We start from the raw sequence: 20,914 nt of genomic DNA on the forward strand, positions 1-20,914 counted from the left end.
GTAGTGTTATGACTAAGAGACAGAGAGGTAGATAGTAGTGTTATGACCAAGAGACAGAGAGGTAGATATTAGTGTTATGACCAAGAGACAGAGAGGTAGATAGTAGTGTTATGACCAAGAGACAGAGAGGTAGATAGTAGTGTTATGACCAAGAGACAGAGAGGTAGATATTAGTGTTATGACCAAGAGACAGAGAGGTAGATAGTAGTGTTATGACCAAGAGACAGAGAGGTAGATGGTTATGACCAAGAGACAGAGAGGTAGATACTAGTGTTATAACCAAGAGACAGAGAGGTAGATAGTAGTGTTATGACCAAGAGACAGAGAGGTAGATAGTAGTGTTATGACCAAGAGACAGAGAGGTAGATGGTTATGACCAAGAGACAAAGAGGTAGATAGTAGTGTTATGACCAAGAGACAGAGAGGTAGATAGTAGTGTTATGACCAAGAGACAGAGAGGTAGATGGTTATGACCAAGAGACAAAGAGGTAGATATTAGTGTTATGACCAAGAGACAGAGAGGTAGATAGTAGTGTTATGACCAAGAGACAGAGAGGTAGATAGTAGTGTTATGACCAAGAGACAGAGAGGTAGATGGTTATGACCAAGAGACAGAGAGGTAGATGGTTATGACCAAGAGACAGAGAGGTAGATGGTTATGACCAAGAGACAGAGAGGTAGATATTAGTGTTATGACTACTTGTACCCCTCAACGGTACAAGTAGCAACATCTTTGCCATATTTGGCGGCTACTAGAAGACATTTTCAAGCTATTTAGCTACTTTTTTGGCATCCCAAGTTGTTGGAAGCCTCTTACAACCAACCTATATACATGTCCTAGGCTGCCAAAGATGAACATAAGTAGATTGCGGCTGGTATTTAATGAATTAGGTCATAAATGCTTCCTCTACACCAGTTGTTATCAACCAGTGGGTCGGGACCCCCAGGGGGGCCCCCCAAATAATTTTGGGGGGTCCCCAGATGATTAACGTAATGTGCAACCTTGGTTTCTCACTCAACAGTAAACAAAGTGTTACGTTTTTCGGTCCTTCTTGCTGATTGGTTGTTCTCTGTCTTGGTTTCCGTAGTTACGATGAGGTCATGGGCCCTGGGGCCACTCAGATCTACATCCCTACAGAAGACCCGCCCCCTTATTCCTTATTGGACCCCTGTCAGCGAGGGTCGGAGCAGGAGGAGGAGCCTAGCTACACCAGCACGGACTCGTCAACCAACCACGGGGCCACCTCAGCTGCTTGGTTCAGCCCCGCCCGCTATCCAATGGGCTCGCAGGAGGCGGGAGGACGTCAGCCAATCACGTCCGTCTCCTTCCCCCTGGAGGCGGTGCCGCCGTACGAGTCGGTGGTTGGGGACGGGGAGAACGGAGGGCCCCTCCCACTCATGCCATGTGACCTTAACAAGCACCAATCAGAAGGGAGGGCGGACAGTGGCAGCCCCCCCCGGCAACCAGAGACCAATCACATCCTGTAGAACTATGTGTCACATGGTGACGCCTGGTGACATCACGCCGAGGGGGAGGGGCACAAAATGGCCGCCATGCACGACCAGCAGGGGACAGCAGAGAGACCTCAGTGGGGACGTTTCTTTGACACTGTTAGATCTATAAACTATTAGATCTTTTGTTTTAGCTTTGAAAAATAAAAACCCGTAAGAACGCATTTTGAGCTGAGGAGTGCTTTGGATATCATGTCCATAGATAGACATATAGATATACCTTATTCATCTTTACCAGCAAGACGCCTTAAGGGTGAGAAGCGACCTCGTCCTAAAGGGCGAGGCGCTGAAACAGCAGAGATTGACACAAAATGTCCATATATGGGCATTCCTAGATATGGGTTTAATATTGATCACATCAGGGATCTCCATATATGGCCATAAAAGGGACAAGGACGGAATTAATTTGCAAGCGTGACTCGTGTTGCGACAACCACACTGGTTATCATGAGACTGACACAATATGTCCATAATGGGCAGGCATTCCCAGATATGGGCTTAATATTGATGACATCAGGGATCTTGGCCATATATGGAGCGTGACATGAGGACGTGACAGGAGTCGTGACTGATACACGGACCATATATGGGCATTCCCAGACATGAGCTTAATATTGATGACATCAGGTAACTGGCCATATGTGGAGCGTGACATGAGGCGTGACAGACGGACATGATCTGCAGTTTCATACTAAATGCGACCTACGGTCGAAGTCATGTTCATAGACATATAGATAGATACTTTATTAATCTTTGGATATGATGTCCATAGCACTCACGCACAACCTGGAAATGGTATCCTGTCATCTGAGTTAATTAGCACAGATAGATGTCTTTACCATAGAAATACACAGAAGACTGTTTTACCATAGAAATACTTGACTGCCAGCTCAAAAGGCGTTTTCTGTACGGCTCCTTAGGCTTTAAAACACAAAGCTCACGTCACAAATGTCTAAGTCCCTTTTTCCGCAGAACTCGGGCTGATCTGGGATTGGCTCTGCCAGGAATCCCACTCGGATACAGGACCAGAAATTCCATTGCCCTACGAGGGCTCTTCTACTATTTTTGGCATGACATATAATAATGCATCCACCTCGACCACTGCAGTTGAGTTCTGGGCTGTGTCTGTGGCGGTCGAGGTGGATGCATTTTATTTCATGCCAAAAATAGTGTATTTTACAGAGTGGGTGGGGTGCTGAGAGGTTTCCCACCGCGGAGAATAGACTTTTAACAACCCAAAACTGCCTTTGTTTAGGAGAGTGGCGAAGTATTTTTGCTTATTTTTTCTGAAGAAGAGCCCTCGTAGGACAGTGGAATTCCTGGTCGTGTATCTGAGCCTGCTTCCTGGCACAGCGTTAGCGAGACCTCGCTAACACTCTGGACAAGAGCTAATCTGGGATCTGCTAGCACACACACTACACTGTAGTTATTAGTTGGTCGACGGACGACAAACTAAACAAGAAAACACAACCTCCGTCTTTGAACGACGTGTAAAAGACGTTCCCATGCGGTTCACTAACCACACAACGTCGTCCAATCAGACAGCTTCTAGCTTGCACGCCCCTCCATTCCTATCTTACCTGGAGGCGGCTCCCGTTGAACTCGGAACTCTGTCACGTCGCCCCCTTGTGTCTGTTGTGTGTAACGACGCTCTGTCCAGTGATGTTTGTCTGTGTGATAGAGCAGTAGGTAGTGTAGTTGAAGGCAACACACGTGCATGCGCACACACAGACACACACATGTATCAGCCTGGTTTTCCTTGGCTTTGTTCGTCACAGGCTCCTGTATCAAGTTGTTTAGCAGGTTAGCACTGTATTGTGTGTGTTTAATGTGTCTAGGGCAGGGTTTTCCAAAGTGGGTGCTGCAGAAAGATTTGATAATATTTGGAATTTATCTATATAACTTCAGTCAGTTTAACCACTTAGACCCTCTACGCTTAGTAAAACAGAACTGATTTGCACTGTACTTTATGAGTTACTTTTCAGTCTACCGCAACTCTCATCATCAAAAATAGCAGATCTACAAGCTCACAAAGCGTCACGTGTTTTGACGCGTTGAGCTTGAAGATCGTGCTGGGGTTCAAGAGGTTAAACGTTAAGTATAAAGTTATTTTCAGTCAGTTCTGATGGATTCCCATCAGTATTCCCTTTTGAGAGAATGTGGGCAGGCCTATGTTTAAAAATACTACCTGCAACCCAAAAATATATCATTTTAGAACCTCTGTGATGAAAAAACAACAGATATATAAGCTCACAACGCGTCACTCCATGGTGTGTAGTGGGTTTATAGATCTACCCCCCTCGCGCTACGGCGCTCCAATCATTTCCTGGATAGTTTCCTGGATGTCGCAACGCTCATGGGTTTCAAACTTTGCAAGCCACGGAAAACATTATATAAGTTACATCAGTTAGTAGAGCAGTATGGAAACACAATTTAATTTGTAAATTGTATTTGTATTTGTCACAGCTCGTCCAAGCTTAATTTGTATTAAGCTTGGACGAGTTCTGTACATCTTTCAATGGTTCTGCAGGAATCAAATGAGGCGTCCGCAGTTTGCAAGCCTGCTGGTAGAGATGGGACTTATGGTTCTCTGAAGTGAGCCGGATCTCTGAGATCCGTTCCTTTCAAAGAGCCGTCCAAAAAGACCCAAAAGAACCCTACAGTATATACATTTATTCCGGACATAGGCTACAGTATATAGGTACGTATCTGCCATTTGAAAATAGCCGATCTACAAGCTCACAATGCGTCGCAAACTTGCAACGCAATGCATGTGAGTTTGTAGATCTGCTATTTTCAAATGATTTCTTTTACATTTTATTCGTTGGAAAACCTGTGTAATGAGCACTTTCTACTATTGGTACTTTAAGTGCATTTTGATTCCAATACACTTGTACTTTTACTCAAGTACATTCTAATTCCGAATTCCTATACTTGTGGCAGAGTATTTCTACATTGCAGTGTTGATACTTTTATTTTGTATTTTTTTGTTTAAGTAAAAGTATCAACACCGCAATGTAGAAATACTCTGAAAGTAAAGAATTGACTCCCCCTCCTCAAAAAAAATGAACGGCTTCCTATACTGCGAACCGGATCCCATTGTTCATTTCAAAGAGCCGTTCAAAAGACTCCATTCGTTCGCGAACGTTCCATCTCTACCTGCTGGACGCTGCCAGCTGGGGAAAGGAGGGGACCTACGATTACATTTTATCTACATTCTCACACCCGCCCTTTGATGAGCTTCTTCTTCAAGTCGCGATCCTGCCATTTATTGTGAGTTTTTCTCTTCTTGTGTTGAACTGCCACAGACAGAGACTGCCATCACTGATGTTCCTACGCCACCTAAAGGACTGCCATGAACATAGCATGCATTTTGCTGATGTTCACATTGTTGTAATATTTTGTGTTCCTTGATGGGTGTGATTTTAGACCTAAATTAGTAACACTGAGCGCTGATGTAACGGAGGTGATCGGAACATCCTCACCCGGCTTCGAACCCAGGTCTCCCACGTGAAAGTCCAATATCTTAACCATTACTCCAAAGGGATACCCCTATGGAACCAGGGCAGATACTAGACTTTTGAGGCTTCAGGCTGGGGCTGCGACTCTCTCCGCCACACTGACATGACTAACGGCCGGGCTACACCAAAAAATGCGCACGCGTAAATGCTCCAGGCTACACCAAGGAGGGAGTATACCGGTATGTGAGGAAGACCAGATAGTCTGTGTACAAAACGCATACGCGTGCTTAAAAAATAGAACTGATCCTATTTTTAGGGAATGCGTATCCGTGGTTCGCGCTATCTGTACGCCTGGTGTAGCCGGCTGAATTGATTTACATTGGATCTATCCAAAACGAGCATACGCCCGCACGCCCCGCATACGCACGTATACGCACTGACGCGCGCAAACCGGCATGGTGTAGCCCGGCCGTTACACGGTTCTATTGTGAAAATAGCCGATCTACATGCTCACAACGCCTCGGGTTGCGAGGCGTTGTGAGCATGTAGATCTGCTATTTTCACAATTTCTGCCTTTATCTGGCCAATGTTTAATTTGTCATTTTAGAGGTATTAAAAAGTCTTTAAATTGACACTTTAGAAATGTGCAGATACCCTCTAGTATACACTTAAATCTTATGTTGTTGGTTTGTTTACTTTTGAGTGAGAAAACAATGTTGAACATTAATTAATCATCTGGGGACCCTCTAAAAATAATTTGCCCCCCCCCCCCTCCTGGGGGTCCCGACCCACAGGACCACCACTTGAAAGTACAATGTTTGTCTTTGGAATGTAGTAGAGTCAAAGTCATATTAATGCAAACACACAAATACTCAAGTAAAGTGCAGATACACAAAACAATGTACTAAAGTACAGTACTCAAATAAATGTAACTTTGTTATTGTCCATCACTGATGAGGACACCTGGTGGTAGACTAGCATGGTGGCGTGATGTCGTATAATATCATGTTATGAAGAACTTAATAATGCTGGATCTTTTTTAATGCTTCCAAATAATAATTTTGGTTTAGATTTGTGGTTTATTTCTTGTTAGAAAGGTATTTTTTAATTGCTCAATTGTGTATAAGGTGTGTACTTTTCTTTCATTGTTTTGCTAGTTTAAAGGACAACTTTGTTTTTTTAACAACCAGGGTTCATGTTTTCGATTGTAATTAGAGCAGTGCTTCTCAACCTTTTTACACCAAGTACCACCTCAGAAAAAATCTCTTTCCAAGTCCCACGATAATAACTGAATGATGTTAAAATAAAGGTACGTAGACCTACCCCATCCTATTCAGCTATGCACAGTTAACACAGGAGAACAATTTATTCTTAGAATTTATGGAGATTTTTTAGTTTTTGTTGCATCCTAAGGCAATAATTTGATGATATTTCTAAGGTGATTAATACGTTCTCAAATCCATTAACAGCTAGGTGTGCTGTCATGCTCAGTTCAGCACTGCTAGAGAGCTTATTTCAACCAATTGCTTGGTCAGAAGTAGGGGTGTAACGATACATTTTAATAACGATTCGATACATATCACGATACATGGTTGATGATACGATACATGGACGATATTGGTTAATTCATGGCGATACGATACGATTCGATTCAATGATTTAAAATCGATATAGTAACTATTTAGCAAAGACATTACATCTGTGTGAAAGGTGTGAATAGTGCAGGTTTTTAAGGGAAACATGTATTATTATGGATATAAATAACACAGTGATTATCTGCCAAATACATGGTCATTGTATATTGACAAACCTGCACCTTGACATGAACCCAGAGATTACACTAATTTATCGATAGACCAGTGTAGCTATATGGAATGGAAAAGTGATTAAACCCCTCCTTTTCATTTTTTCTTCTTAAAAATGCTAAATACCATGCACAAGTAGGCAGTATCGATACAATCGATTCTTTGCACTGCCGATTCGATACGATACAAAATAAAACGATACGATTCGATTTTAGCTGTTTTCATTTCGATATACTTCGGTTTTTTAAGTTAAAAACGATATTTCGATACAGTTACTATATATCGTTACACCCCTAGTCAGAAGAACAAGCTGTAGTATAATATGAATATTTCACTCCACTTGTGAATTTTTTCTTCTTTTTAGGGAGACGCGTCTCTGTGTACCACGATAAGGGGGTTCAAGTACCACCAGTAGTACCGTTGTTTCCTGTTGAGATTGGCACATTTCACCCAGGTTTTTTCATCTCACTCACGTCACTTTGTCTGCTGACCTCACTCAGCAATGAAATAAACTGAAAATAAACAAAAAATAAAATACAACAATTCACAGAAGGCAAGCAGTGATCACCCCATGATGTGCACTGCAATGTAGTTTCAAATTCACTACGTTGCAGGTGCTTTTTGAGAGTGAAAAAATAAGAAGACATGTGTGATCTGGGCAGCTTGCCCCAGGAAATGTGCCAAGCTCAATAGGCAACAACGGTACATGTACCACAGGTTGAGAACCACTGAATTAGCACCTTTATTCATTTCACATGCCCCCTCTCACTGAAATCAAAATGGCTAAAATGGCTAAAACGATAGAAAGCAGTAAATGAGGTGGAAAAAAACACTCGTCTTTTCGTTTTTCTAATTACAATCTAAAACATGAACCCTTGTTGTAAAAAACTAAAGTTGTCCTTTAATGATAAGGTGCCTATGACTTCCCCTCCGACTGTTAATTGAAACCTAGACTTTCAGCTTGCAACCTTATGTTGGAAATAAATGGGGCCTCTTGATTAATTCCTGTTATCAATGATACTAACGGAAGGCGCTGTTCTATTTAGTGTATCACAGTAGTTCTCAAACATTTTAATTTCAAGTACCATCATAACTCTGAGAGTACACAAATGGAACCAAATAGACCCATACAGGTCCATTTGGTTAGTAGGGACCTACTGGACCATAGCTATATGGTATGATAACGGCAATTACAGCCCCATTCAATAGGATGATAATGTGAAGAAGACTCTTCCAAGTTCTGGTAGAATGTTTTGGTGCCCATTTCCCGAGTGCCCAGAATGTTTTGGTGCCACCCTTCCTGTTACCCTTTCAGGAACATTTCTTCCACTTCCTAATACCAATTGAAAATAGGTGGACGATTTTAGGAAAAGGTGTGAAACCTTAGTTTTAATGTCTTCAAATGCATTTAGGTTCTGACTACAGGTGCCAGGATTGGTTGTAATTAATTAATAAATCTCATAGATCAAATGGAACATGTCTTGTCTCTGTTGGCCAGTTATAGAAATGATTGAGCTCACTCTAGTCCAGCACAGTAAGTGATAATACTGTATATATATTTTTGAGTAAGTGTTACAGTAAAGTAGCTCTATATTCCAATTCATGGGTTGCATTTGTAGTCCTAAACCGGCCATGTTGAGGACCAACACAGGTGTTCAATGTGTCTGATTAGCATAGAACCAATGTTCTACGTTAAGAAGAAAACCTACAAAGTTATTGGTGAATGAGGTCCAATGTGCAGATTCCATCCAGGGCTCTTTCCTGCTGTGAGTGTGGGTCAATGTCTCTTCAAGGATCAATTTAATAATGACTAAAGTATCTCCAATTGTTCAATACTTTATACTTCTACTCGACTACATCTCAGAGGCAAATTTACTTTTTACTCCAATACAAGTATTTGAAAACTTGAGTTACTTTGTAGGTTTATTATTACTAAACATACTGTACATCAACCACTTCGACCCTATTGACTATTTGAAAATAACCTATCTATAAATTCACAATGTGTCGCATGGTGACGCGTTGTGACGAGCTTGTAGATCGGCTAATTTCAAAACGGTTTACATTATTTTCTAATACATTTGTTTCAAAGAAAGGAGGTCGCACAGCTCGTAACCACAATGCAATAACCTTTATTATTATTATTTTACCAACGTTTTGACAAAAGGTCTTCTTCAGGGTTCCCTGAGCATAGAATACATACATACATCATACTGTAGATGGAACGTGTGAGAAATAATTACTTTTTCATCATCAGTGTCAGGCAAATTCGCCTAAAACATATTCGCCTAAATGGATTTGGTCTTTTCGCCTGGCACTTTCGCCGTGGAGGAGTGTTTTCACCTACCCTGTCTGGCCCATTCACCGCTGTTGAAGAGCCATTTCGCCTATGTCACTTACAACTACAAATTAAACATTGGCCAAATTGTCAAATATTAGAGTCAGAAATTGTGAAAATAGCTGATCTACATGCTCACATTGCGAGGCGTTGTGAGCATGTAGATCTGCTATTTTCACAATAGAACCGTGTTATACAAAATGCAATGCCTCAACTCTTAGTGCCCGTCAGGGTGGGGGGTCCCCAGTTAAAATATGCACTACACCTGCATAGGACATGACTGTGAGATAAGAGCCATGCACGGAATGCTTCACATTCTTCCGTATGAAATGCATATGATTCAAATAGCTACATATCAATTAATTAATTATTTGGACGCACCTGATTCCATTAGCTCTAATCTGTATTGATGTGATTACTATGGAGTGCATAGGATAGCCATGTGTAATGGTCACCGTTTGACAGGTAACATCACTGTCACAGTCACTATAACATTTAAATGACAAAGGGATAATATGCAAACATGGACAGTCTGACAGCAGAATTGAGGGTAGGCGAAATGGCTCTTCAACGGCGGTGAACGGGCCAGACAGGGTTGGTGAAAACACTCTCCTCCACAGCTAAAGTGCCAGGCGAAAAGACCAAATCCATTCAGCCGAAAAAGTCTTAAGCGAAAGTGCTGGTGACTTCATCATCTTGTCTTTCCCACGTCAACATAATGTGTTCTGAAAACAGAACAGCATGAAACAGGATACAGCTTGGTGAACAGTGGACAGAGAGTCCGCTGTTGGCCACTAGAGAGTGCCGTTAGCTTGACAGACAACTAGTGTGACAATCAAATGTGACAGACGTGACAGTCAACTGCTGCAGGTGTTTATAGTAACTGCTCCCTGACGGTCGCAATAAGAGAGATAACTGCAAACACAAACTTAACTAACCATAGTGGCTAGACTGGGAGCAACTGAGTTAGCACGTTTCTGATCGGTTCCACAGAGTCCGTCTGTGCTTTATAAAAACAATACCACTCAGAAACCAGGTGTGTCACAGTGGTAGAGCCTAGGTATAGACATAAATCTCTAAAATGGTATTAATCTGGTACGTATGAGTAAATATTGGTACAGTTAGTTTGATTCATACATATTTCATTATTATTATCATTTTTTTTTTTTTTTTTTTTTTCATCCCACGATTTTGTAACCCATTTTTCACCCGGTTTCAATTATCTAATGTAATCCTGGGTGCTACACTCCCTCTGCCAACCTGGGGACACAACGGACTGACCTCAAGCTTCCTTCTATGCACGAGGAGTCCAAGCTGCTGTTTATCACCTGGCAGGAGGAGTTTCCCCGGTGTGGACATAGAGCATGGAAGGAACACGTTATTTCCAACCAGTTCCTTTCCCCTCCATCAGGTGCCCTGGCTGGCCAGGGGGAGGCAGTACAGAGACCAGTATTACTGCATGTTTTTTGTGAGGGTACCTACCCTAGGAGACACAGGGAGAACATGCAAACTCCACACAGCCCTTTCACCAACCACTGATGTAACAGAGGAGATAACACACCCCCCAGCGTCCTCTGCGGGAATCGAACCCAGGACCTTCTAGCTGTGAGGGGACAGCGCTACCGACTGTGCCACTATGCTCCCGTCCAAGTTTCTTTATAACTCATAGTGCCTGCGAGACGATACTCGATTCAGCTTTAGTGGTTTGTCCATGAAAAAGCAATGGACAAACACTGACACACAGGCTAAATCCACTAAAAGGGCCATTTACATGAGCAATATGTCAACACCTATTAACTATAGAAATATAGTTTTAAAAAGTGGATGGCAGTGTTCACACCCATTATAAAAAAGATACAATGCTGGACAATATAATTATAATTACCCTTATAGACCGTTTTCCTGAGCAGTGCCCTGTAGAGGGCACAGTCAGCAATGGCTGTGGATAGGGAGTCTTACTGGTACAGACTAGACGAGGACGAGGAGTTACAAAGATATTTGCCAGAAGTGTTTATTCCCACAAAGCACAGTAGGTTTTGGAAACTTCTGGTTAGCTACTCACTCCTAATGTTAACATGCTGCTTCGAAGCCATGCGTGCTTTGTATTGGTTTCCCTGGTTGTACGTAGGGTTGAAACCGCAGTAATGGCGGCGCCCTCCACAGAGCGGCGTACAGGAAAACAGTCTATAGTGCTCAGTGTGAACGACCCTTAACAGGTGAAGGCAATGGGTAATCAACACATGTGCAATTAATACTAGCAAAAGGACAAGATGAGGCGACATCTGGTGGACAAGTAGGGAAGTACAGGAGGAGACAGGCAGTATTTGGACAACGCAACTCCTGCTCCATCACGGCATCACTTCCTTCCTATGAGGAAAAGAACAACGCTGTTAATTACCATATCTGTTAATTACCACATCTGCGCAGACAATATAACACAAATATTGACTTTGAGAATATCGGTTATAATGATTGGGAGAATGGGTGTGATGTGCTCATATTTACACTCTCATCAGGATCCTAGCAGCACTGTTCTGGATGTATTGGAGCTTTTCGAGTCTCTTGCTTCGGATCCCAATGAGAAGTGCGTTACAATTAGAGCCAGACCAATATATCGGTCAAACCGATATATTGTTCGTTTTTGGACCCCGATGACGGTATCAGACATCGGTCATTATCTCTCAGATGTATCCGTCGTTTTTATTGCGGCCGTAGGTCGCAGTTTAGTATCAAAACCTCCACCGGCCGTCCGTCGGTCGGTCGGTCGGTCGGTCGGTCGGTCGGTCACACGTCACACCTTTGCCCTGCTCATATCTCCGCATCAGTATGACATCACACCACATTTGTACACAAACCTTTGTGTACGTTGCTGTGGCAACAGTCTGTTGTTGCTGGTCTGTTAGTGTACGTTAGCAACCACCTTAGCAACCATGGTTTTACCCTAGCAACCAACTGTTTACCCTAGCAACCAACTGTTTACCATAGCAACCATGTGTTTTTACCCTAGCAACCAACTGTTTACCATAGCAACCATTTTTTTCCCCTAGCAACCAACTGTTTACCATAGCAACCATGTTTTTTTTACCTTAGCAACCAACTGTTTACCATAGCAACCATGTTTTTTACCATGTTATCTCCATATATGGAGATAACCGACGAATCTCACTAAGTCTGACCTCACAAGCCCCATATTTGGACACGAACAACATATAACTCCATATATAGAGACATAGCTGCCAACTGTTTACCATAGCAACCATTTTTTTACCCTAGCAACCAACTGTTTACCATAGCAACCATGTTTTTTTTACCTTAGCAACCAACTGTTTACCATAGCAACCATGTTTTTTACCCTACATCCCTCCATATATGGAGATAACCGACGAATCTCACTAAGTCTGACCTCACAAGCCCCATATTTGGACACGAACAACATATAACTCCATATATAGAGACATAGCTAAGCTGCTGACATCAGTGTGACATCACACTGCTGACATCAGTATGACATCACACCGTACACAAATGACCCTTATATAAGACCGGCATTATCTACCGACAGATTGTGGAGATAAGCGACCAACGGTCGCTTATCTCCCGATTAGGGAGTCTTACTGGTAAGTAATATTAGACCACCATTTGATGACATTTAGCCACTCAGACCCAAGACCTCCTGCCCGTAAGGACCCATTGGGTTTCATTTTACACTCATGAGCTAAAGATCTTATAAAGGGTCCATTTGGTTACCAAATCTCCATCATTTAGCTGGGGACCACCTGGAAACCCCTCAAGGACCACTGGTAGTCCCCGGACCATTGGTAAAAAAAGGAAAAAAAATGTTTTGAACGTAAGAAGTTTTAGAAATTTAGGCTATTTATTATTATTTTATCTATACATACATTTAAGAACTGCAGCCAGCGGTTTTTGTTTGGTAGGACCAACAGACCAAATGCAGCACTCATGCAATATGTCCGACCGGAAACGTGCGCTGCGGCACAATAGTTCCGCCACAATAGTTCCCCCCCCCAATTTTTTTTACTTTATTTTTATTTATTTTTTATTTTTTATTTTTTATTTTTTTTATTTTTTTTTTATTTTTTTTTTAACTAGATGTGAGCGGCCCGAAGGCCCGCGACCCTCTAGTATTATTACAAAACATTGGTTAAACATCGGCAATCGGTGGTCTAGCACTCTCCATTGCTATAAACATAGGCTGAACACTTAACTTTTTCCCTGCCAGGGGTTTTGTGCCAGCAAAAGCACCTTACCTTTGCGATGATATAGACAAAGATGTATTCTTTTTTTTTTTTTTTTTTCTCTTAAAGAGGTGTACCGTGGCTCTACCAGCAGTAGGGGGCAGCCTCATGCAAGAATTAATGTGAAAATGGTTTTAGATAGGCTCTTGCTTGTCAAGGCTGCTCAAGGCTGTGCAGTCGCTACAGAGCAATAGATCCAGAGAAAAACACATGGTGTGTTTTGTTACTCCATTGATGCTAACGTCCAGTGGGATTTTGAGAGTACTTTTACGAGAGCTGTTTCAACGGTACACACCCGCGCGACCCCTCATCAGGTTACAGACATCAAACCAAGGTACAAAAGAACGAGCCAAAGAACGTACAATTGGCGTTCCGCCGCCGTCAAAAATGGGGCGAACAGGAACGTTCAAAGCGTTGATAGAGTTAATAAACAGGTGTTTCGTGCGAAACATGTTTTTTCCGCAAAGAATATCTAAAAAATTACTTTTTTATAAAAAAAGTTGATAAAAGTTGATCGGCAGGGAACCCCCTAGTTAAATTGTTGATCAGGCAGTTGACCGGCAGAGAATGTGTTAATATGTGTTAAAAATGTGGAGTTGTGCTGTGAGACATCGACACATTGCTGGCCTGGTCTAGAATCGTACCTGGGACAACCACCCCTGGCTCTCAATGCTGGTCCTGGAGAGTGGGAGGATAAAAGGGAAAGAAAACAAAGAAATAAAAGCATTAACATCAATTAATCATCATTACCATCATCATTACCGGGCAGCTCTGTTACCACTTGTAGCATTATTTTAAAGTGAGAAAGTGAGTGTTGACTGTTTATTCATTACCAGCTCTGTTACCACTTGTAGCATTATTTTAAAGTGAGAAAGTGAGTGTTGACTGTTTATTCATTACCAGCTCTGTTACCACTTGTAGCATTGTTTTAAAGTGGAGACAGTGAGTGTTGACTGAGTGCATTCATTACCAGCTCTGTTACCACTTGGTGGACAGCATCCTTCATCCCAGACTCGTGCTTCTCATACAGGACTTCTGTCACAGCAGTGCATTCTGGGAACAGTAGATTCAGTTTATCAGACAGACTGCAGTTGATTCCTAGAACCATGCCCAGAACACTGTTCTATTCCTCTACTCTCTTTGTTCTGCCATCAGAAAAGAGAGGATGTAATCTGGCTTGTGTGGCATGTTGTTTAGAATGGACCCTTCCCGCAAACATTGAAGCCAATCACAGTCAATTGGAATGGAATATGAAAGATACATCTTTATCACTTGATTAGGTGGAAATTGCTGTAGACTATTTGAAAAAAAAAAAAAAAAAAAAAACATTAGCCTTGATATTATGATGCCACCCTTTGCCCCTCTCTGATTGGTTAGGGGCCGAAGAGAAACACTCCAATTCCCACAATGCAACGGGAGATAATGTTTTTCTGCTTTTGTAATTGGTGTTATCCTATGCAAAGTACTATGTTCTATTCGTCTGTCTTTCAATGTTATATGAGATACATAAAGTGGTTCCTGTGTAAATAAGCCGTAAAGCTTACTCGGATCTCCTTTTAGTTGACCTTGTGCCAGTGTACTGTCATGAAACTGTACTTTTTCCTATTGCAAACTTCTAATACATTCTTCAATCAATCAAAAAACAAATCCGGTTTTCCAATACAGGCCAATGTTATGAGATTCACAAAAGTGGATTTATCTCGAGCCTTTCTCTACCGGGCCGTTACAAAAGCACTGATGGCCGCGATTGTCATTTTTCTGTCCTGCGTGAAAGAAAATACTATTGCACAGAAATAGCGGAAAAACTCGGATAACTTTTTGTAAGGAAAAAAACAATAAAATACCATGGCACTCAGCGATTAAATCATTGTTTAATCAACAGCATCCTATTGATTAACTTAAGTATGACCTAAGGCAGCTCTCCACCAAACAGACTATCGATTCTGGCAGATGAATGAAGTTGGGAGATCAGTCGGTTGGAAGGTGTGGAAAAAAATATAATCTAAATGCACCTGAGAGATAACAATGGCAGACTACGGCACTGCAGGGTGCTTAGGGCTTGGGCACAAAGTCAACTTTATTTAAACTTTTTTGGTGTATCATATCTCATATCATATCACACCTTCATTTCCCTTTGGGGATTAATAAAGTATCTCATCTCATCTCAACTAAAACAATAAACACTGTGTACCTGTGGCGAGCATCAGCACAATGTGCACACTGCCATATCATTTTTCTTCACAAAATGGTCAATATAATGTAATAAATCAGTTCACCAGCATCAGCAAGCATATCTCTGCAGGTTCAAAAACTATTAAAGTTTCCATCCAAGTGATGGTTGTTGCATGGCGGCCTTCTCACCTGGAAAAAGAGGTCTTTCCTTTGGTTCTTGGTGCCAGCACCTCTTCATGAGTTTGACCAGGTCCTTCAGTCCAGTGGCCTGCTCTGGGTCAACCTCTTCCAGGGACGGCCTTTGTCCCCTAGGGATCAGTAATGCTATGATGGCAGGGTCGGTATCTGAGAGAAGTGGAGGATAGATCATGGGAGGGGATGGAAGAAGAGAGGATAATCTTTAGTAATCTTTAGGAGAATAGGTACTTGTCAAATAATGAGGCTAGCAAATGTCCCTTGCTTGTGCCAGTAGGTTAGAGCATAGAAATGGCGAAACTAGATCCAGGCATAGAAAACAACCAGAAAAGTGATTCCGCCTACATTGTTGTTTATGTGCGGTCGAGATTTGAGACCAGCGTTACGGGAGCTGTTTCTACTGTAGACACCCGCGCCACCCCTCATCTGCTCACAGTGCTCAGACAGGGAGACGAACGAACGGCCATCATGGCCCTGCGCTACTTGAATAATCGGCCGAGAGCGCCCGTTCATAGCGGTAAAAGAGTTAAAGGACAACTTTGTTTTATTTACAACAAGGGTTCATATTTAGACTGTAATTTGAGAAAAGAAAAGATGAGTGTTAAAATGTTTCCATTTAGTGCTTTCTATCATTTTAGCAATTTTGATTACTTTGATTTCAGTGGGAGGGGGCATGCGTACAAGTGACTAAATATGTCTTTAGACACAATAAGCTGTGATTTTTTTATTACTATTTACAGTAACACTACTAGCCCCCATAAGTCATACAGGCCCATGGGCTTATTGTGTCTAAAAAGAAAAATGTTGCCAATTGTACGCATGCCCCCACCCACTGAAATCAAAGTAAATAAAATCACAAAAACGATAGAAAGCAGTAAATGAAAACATTTGAACAAACATCTTTTCTTTTCTCTAATTACAATCTAAAATATGAACCCTTGCTGTAAAAAACAAAGTTGTCCTTTAAGTCAAAGAGTGCCATCTGTGAGGCAATGCGTGATTTAAAGGAGTGAGAGATTGATGGAGAGATAACTGAAAATGAAGACAAAGGACAAAGCAAGAACAAATAAAGAGAGAACATCACTTGCCATATGGTTGTTTACCCCTCACGATGAAACTTAGAAGTATCCCGTAGCTAAAATAAAAAGAGTGATGTCAGCAACGTTAGCAATTATACCTTACACAAAGCATACATGTTTAACTTGCCAAATGAGAACACAAACTACACAACAAAATAGCAAATAGATAAAATGTCCGTATTGCTTGGGTATTTGTCACTGCACACATAGGCCTATATGAATTTAGTTTAGATGTATCTACTTTATTTTAAACAAAATAATAATAATGGTAATAATAATAACTAGAACCGCACTCTGTTGTGGTGCCAACTTGCACTGCAAAAACTCAAAATCTTATTAAGTTGATCCAGCTTATTTCTAGTCAAAATTCCAAATCACACTTAGTATAAGATACATCATCTAACCAGTCAAATTTCTGTGAGATATAGGGACTTGTTTTCATACATTGCAACTTGAATATCTTGCTAAGTGATAAAATCATGAAACCATCTGGTATTGAGTCATGTCTTAGATAAAACAAGGTTATTTTGGCATATCACTGATTTTTAAGCTGGTGTGTTATTGTAAAAGATGTAATCATCTCATATCAAGACATAGACTTAGTTAATTTCAAGAAAAACAACATCTTTATTGGAAAGGTGTGTTTCTACCCCAAACATTACAGTACGTGCAATGAGATCATACTTAATTGGGTTGTACTTTCTATTATTGAATGTCACAAAGTATTATGGCACAAAATCAACAAGGTTTCCAGCATCAACATAGCTTGAGCCTGCAAGGAACTTTTAACCCATGTGGTCCTCAACCTTTTCAGGCTGTGACCCCACAAAATAATCACATTGGAACTGCTGTGGATCCCACAAAATAATCACATTTGAACTGTGGACCCCCCCCCCCCCCCCCCACCCACCCTCACCCTGACAAACACTTGGAATGTAGGAGTTGAGACATTACATTTTGTTTGACTCAGTTCCAGATACATTTTGTGAAAATAGCAGATCTACAAGCTGGTGTTGTGAGCTTGTAGATTGTCTATTTTCAAAAATGTTGCATCTTTCTCATTATGTCTTTTTTTGTATAGTTTGTTGATTAGTTTTGATGCAGTAATGGTCATTTTCAATTAATTTACATTTTAACTTTTTCATTTTTAGATTTTAAAAAGGTCTTCAGAGTCTTAACCAGTAAACTTGTCACAAAACTGTCATCTGGGGACCATCTGGGACACCCAACCCCCACCCCTGAGGGTCCCTACCCTCAGGTTTAGAACCATTATTCTACAGTATAGGCTAAATACTGATCATTCTACCCAACTGTAGAGAGAGAGGTTGTCATTCAAAACAATGCAATGATACAATATAAATGTTTTCACAAGACCAAACTCTGGTGTACCACTCATGACATTAGAAATAGCCGCATATATAGTAATTTGAATTTCCATAATGCATTATCCATGGTGTGAAAACATGTTCAACTTGCTCTATTCCAAAGAGGTCCCCTCCCCTCTACATATTAGATATTTTTCACATCAGAGACGGGCCCATTTCACGTACCATCTCCATCAATTAAATAATAAATAAATCCATCCGTGCATGACTGTGGCCCCTCTTTGATCATGTGAAGATTTCTTGGATGTAATAGCAGACGCTCCAAACTTTTAAGCAATGGTAAATAATGAAAGCAATGGTTCTTAAGGGTTAGGGATCTGAAATATCCATGTTTCAGATAACATGCTGGATTCTTTTAAGACCATAAGCTCTGCTTCAATTGTTTGCAACAGACTTCTCTGATTGTCTTGTCCTTCAAGTGGGTTGTAGAAATGTTACTGAAAGGGTCAATAAACTGGTCAAATAAATCCATCGCATCACTCTTCAGTTGAACAATTTCCCCAGAATGTCCATCAATCATGTCACTCATTTGATGTTTCAGGTGCTCCAGAAAAGCTGGCAGATATTGCTGGACTCCATTCTCTTTATTCACCATTCACCATCTGGTTAACAGCTCTCTGGGGAGGGTGGGGGTGGTGGTGGGGGAAGAAGATACACAAACAAATAAATAAAACAAATAATACATCTCCCACAAGAGCTTTTAATTCATTACACAATTTTAAGATTATGTATTACATGCATGCTACTATCAATGCAATTCCTTTAGAAGACAATGGCATACACTATACCTGAGTAAATTGTTGGGTTTCCCTGGCTTGAAGAAGAAATGCAGTTGAATGTTTGAAAAGGTTAACCTTCTCACGACCCTCTCCACTCTGAAAAAGGAACACATATCTCCATTAAAACAGCAAAAGGTGACGAGGCTAACTAGTAACCACTAACTAACACCACCATACAACATATTATAACTAGGCCTAACTTTTAACTGGATTTTGATGTGACGCCAATCTGATTTGTTTTGTGTGTGTGTGTGTGTGTGTGTGTGTGTGTGTGTGTGTGTGTGTGTGTGTGTGTGTGTGTGTGTGTGTGTGTGTGTGTATGTATGTATGTATGTATATATATATATATATATATATATATATATATATATATATATATATATATATATATATATATATATACATATATATACATATACATATAACTATGAATTTACTGTAGACACCAGTGAACAGTGAAACTCCAGTTGAATTTATTGTATAAGGGTCCATTTGGTTTCATGTACACTGCTAAACAGGTCTGACTGTAACTCTGAGAGTGTGCTGTACAAATGGAACCAAATGGATCCATAAATGTTGCAATTGGTTACATTGTTTACCCTGGTAAACAGGTCCATTTGGTTAACAACAGCTCTCTGGTGAGGGGAGGGGGAGATAAATACACAATGCATATATATGTATATAAAACGATTACCTACCGTTCGATTGGCCCGTAATGAATTATCTTCGTCTTTGAAGAATATCCTGCGTTGTATGGATGTACATTAGTCCTCAGCTACAGACTACAGAGACAGTTGTTGTTGTTGTTGTTGTTGTTGTTGTTGTGGCTGTTCGCGTCGGTCCACCGTCATCCCAGCAGGCTCAACTTGGTGAAGATAATGCGCAGTATGCGCTCGCGTTCGTTTTATTAAACACCAACGTCATGCTGCAATCTAATCAGTAATAACTTTTAAATGTGGACGTAAAGCCAGACCGGTCTGATGTTCGCTTCTGCTTGTCGACTCTTTTTGGTCCACGGCGCACCCCGTTGTTTACAAAGAGCATATCCGGTCCGTACTATTCCAGACTAGGTAGGGTACAGTTATATTTTATTATTTTATATTTTCGTATTTGTTCCACTGCGCAAAATGTAGAGAATAAAAAATACATTTTACACACACATATATATTGTAAGTCCCTCATACATCAAGAAACGATGCGTTTTAAATTTAGTTACGAATGTTACAACCCCCCCTCTTGATGGAAATGGTAGTGGCCCACGAGCCGAAGACAGCCGAAGATAGCCGAAGGGAACGCGGTCCCTTTGATCTCACTATCAGACACAGCCGAGTCCACTTTCAAATTCACCTAACAGTACACCTCCCAGGTTAACAGAACCGAACAAACACCGTCTTTATTTCTCTGCACTGCAACTTTACCAACGACAACTGAAACCACACGTTATTGCTGGTAAGTTACATACAACATATTTTACTTTTGTATTGATTACATTAATAGGTTTTAATGTTAATATTGACGTTTCAAATGTTTATTGTACCCACGCTTTGCAGAGGGAAGCCAAGAAGTTGAGCTAAACCGGTTAACTTCTGCTAACAACATGGAAGATTTGGACGACGTCGCTTTGTCGACTTTAAGGGGTAATGCATGCATGTAAACAATTTTAAACACATAACCTAACATAGGTTATACCAATTAATTATGGTGACTTAGGCGATTTATCTGAGGTGTCTGCACGTCCACCAACATGCTCACCCTCTGTTGTTGTGGGACTAAAAAGCAGTTCAAGCTCACATCACTGCACACGGGGACACGCTGTGAGCTTGTAAATCTGTTCTTTTTTTGGCGCGCCCATTATATTAGACATATTCTGGTGCTTTTAAATGATGTTTGGTTTATTTTAATGTGATAAATTACAAATTAGAATGAAGTTAG

The 20,914-nt window shown here is 41.0% G+C and overlaps 1 protein-coding gene and 1 long non-coding RNA gene across 2 annotated transcripts in view; one reads left to right on the plus strand and one right to left on the minus strand.

Moving 5' to 3' along the window:
- The window catches only part of bean1 (brain expressed, associated with NEDD4, 1), a gene marked incomplete at both ends in the record, with an annotated part of 62,192 nt that extends 60,704 nt beyond the window's left edge, over window positions 1-1,488 (plus strand). The window contains one exon of the mRNA XM_080740885.1: window positions 1,089-1,488. Coding sequence (XP_080597011.1) covers window positions 1,089-1,488 — 400 coding nt within the window. The remainder of the gene's footprint in view (window positions 1-1,088) is intronic.
- A 16,445-nt stretch (window positions 1,489-17,933) lies between these two features.
- LOC308297088 lies at window positions 17,934-19,953 on the minus strand. Its single transcript, XR_013962659.1, has 3 exons — window positions 19,681-19,953; window positions 18,992-19,078; window positions 17,934-18,820 (listed from the first exon to the last, which is right to left on the minus strand). It is a non-coding gene; the product is annotated as an uncharacterized lncRNA (long non-coding RNA).
- Between the last annotated feature and the right edge of the window lie 961 nt (window positions 19,954-20,914).

This window comes from Nannobrachium achirus (assembly GCF_963921795.1).
Source record: "Nannobrachium achirus genome assembly, chromosome: 13".
NCBI lineage: Eukaryota > Metazoa > Chordata > Actinopteri > Myctophiformes > Myctophidae > Nannobrachium > Nannobrachium achirus.